The sequence below is a fragment of the Athene cunicularia genome (genome assembly GCF_003259725.1).
Source record: "Athene cunicularia isolate RWA chromosome 4 unlocalized genomic scaffold, athCun1 chr4_part2, whole genome shotgun sequence".
Classification (NCBI taxonomy): Eukaryota; Metazoa; Chordata; class Aves; order Strigiformes; family Strigidae; genus Athene; species Athene cunicularia.
This window is the reverse complement of record NW_020799099.1, coordinates 24,983,673-24,985,054: the sequence shown is the minus strand read 5'-3', so window position 1 is coordinate 24,985,054 and position 1,382 is coordinate 24,983,673. Positions and strand designations below refer to the sequence as shown.

At 38.0% G+C, this 1,382-nt stretch overlaps 1 protein-coding gene across 1 annotated transcript in view; it reads right to left on the bottom strand.

Moving 5' to 3' along the window:
• Positions 1-301, bottom strand: part of FHDC1 (FH2 domain containing 1) — a 33,400-nt gene extending 33,099 nt beyond the window's left edge. The window contains exon 1 of the mRNA XM_026848142.1: positions 1-301. This exon is cut by the window's left edge and continues 328 nt beyond it. Within this exon, the coding sequence (XP_026703943.1) occupies positions 1-155 (155 nt within the window). The 5' untranslated portion in view covers positions 156-301.
• Between the last annotated feature and the right edge of the window lie 1,081 nt (positions 302-1,382).

The window sequence follows — 1,382 nt, the reverse complement described above, 5'->3', positions numbered from 1 at the left end:
GCCCCTGTGAGGGGACATGGCGGAGGGGGCGGTGGTACTGCAGGCTGAGAAAGTTGAGATGCTGTCGTCGTATCCTCGTTCATTAATCCCGTCGCAACTGGAATAGCCCCATTTTCTTTATCATTGACCAAGGAGAGACAATTCATAACATGCATTTTATGGCCTCTCCAAAGAGGAGAGTGTTACTTCCTTGGATCGGTTTGAACCATTGAACAGTGAGTGCAACAGCACCTGGTATCACGATCTCTCAAACTCTAGTCTGCCAGCAGCAGCAACACAAGAGGGGACTGTACCATCTTCGCAACCTACAACAAAGGACAATAGGGAGACTCAGATCAGAGAGACTGGATATTGTTCCTCAGCCTGAAAAGACGCTAAAGTGAAGGTATAATAGCTGTCAAGTTTTTAATCCAAAGGGGAAATTTAGTGAATCAAAAGTCTTTCCCATGGCAATTGTATGACATTTATCCACACCAGGATCTCAAATAGCTTTGGGTACCTCGATGTCAAGAATGTATATGAAAATAAAAATACTGAACCCACCTATTAGTCTCAGTTCAGTGCAGTTTTGTAAGAGAATATATTTATCTCAAATTACTAAAACAAACAAATACTATTCCACTTCTAATTTTTTTTTTTTTTAAAAAAAGATGATTACACACACTTAGAAAATACAAGTACTAACTATTACATGGAATTAACTGGACCAAACAGACCCTGTTTGAATCCTTTTACTTCATGGCTTTAATCCAAGCTGCATTAAAGTAACGAACAATATGTCAATGATTGAACAATCTAACCTAATGTACTGCTTTTTTTGCCTTTGTATTTTTCATGCAGTTGTCAATAAGAGAAAAACTGTGAGCAGTCCCTAAACTCTCTACGTTCACTGAGCATAAACTCATACACATATTTGTATTTTACCATTACTGGTCTGGTTACACTACTTCCTAAAATGCACTAAGGGAAGAAAGACCACAGTTTGACTGAGCTGCCCCTTATAAGTTACTTTAGTATCTAGGCTAACATAGCCAGTTCCATAAGCGGAGAGAGACACATGACAGAGGAGCTGATAGGAACAGTAACCTACACATCCTAAGCACTGTACATATGCAAAGCTTTAAACATTAAGGAAAGCTTTTACACCTATATTACCTCATGAAACAGCTTAACAAGAATCACAACAGTTTTGAGCAATTTTTCTTATACTGTCACCTACTATTAAATGAAGATGCCATTATTGACATTAAACCTTCAAGTAAGAGCATGACTTCAGCAAAAAGCACAACTTTGACAAGCCAAATCTATTAAAACAGATCTACTTCATAAATCTCAGATAAAACAAATTAAGGTGTTTCAGTTACAGACCAATGAAGAACCCC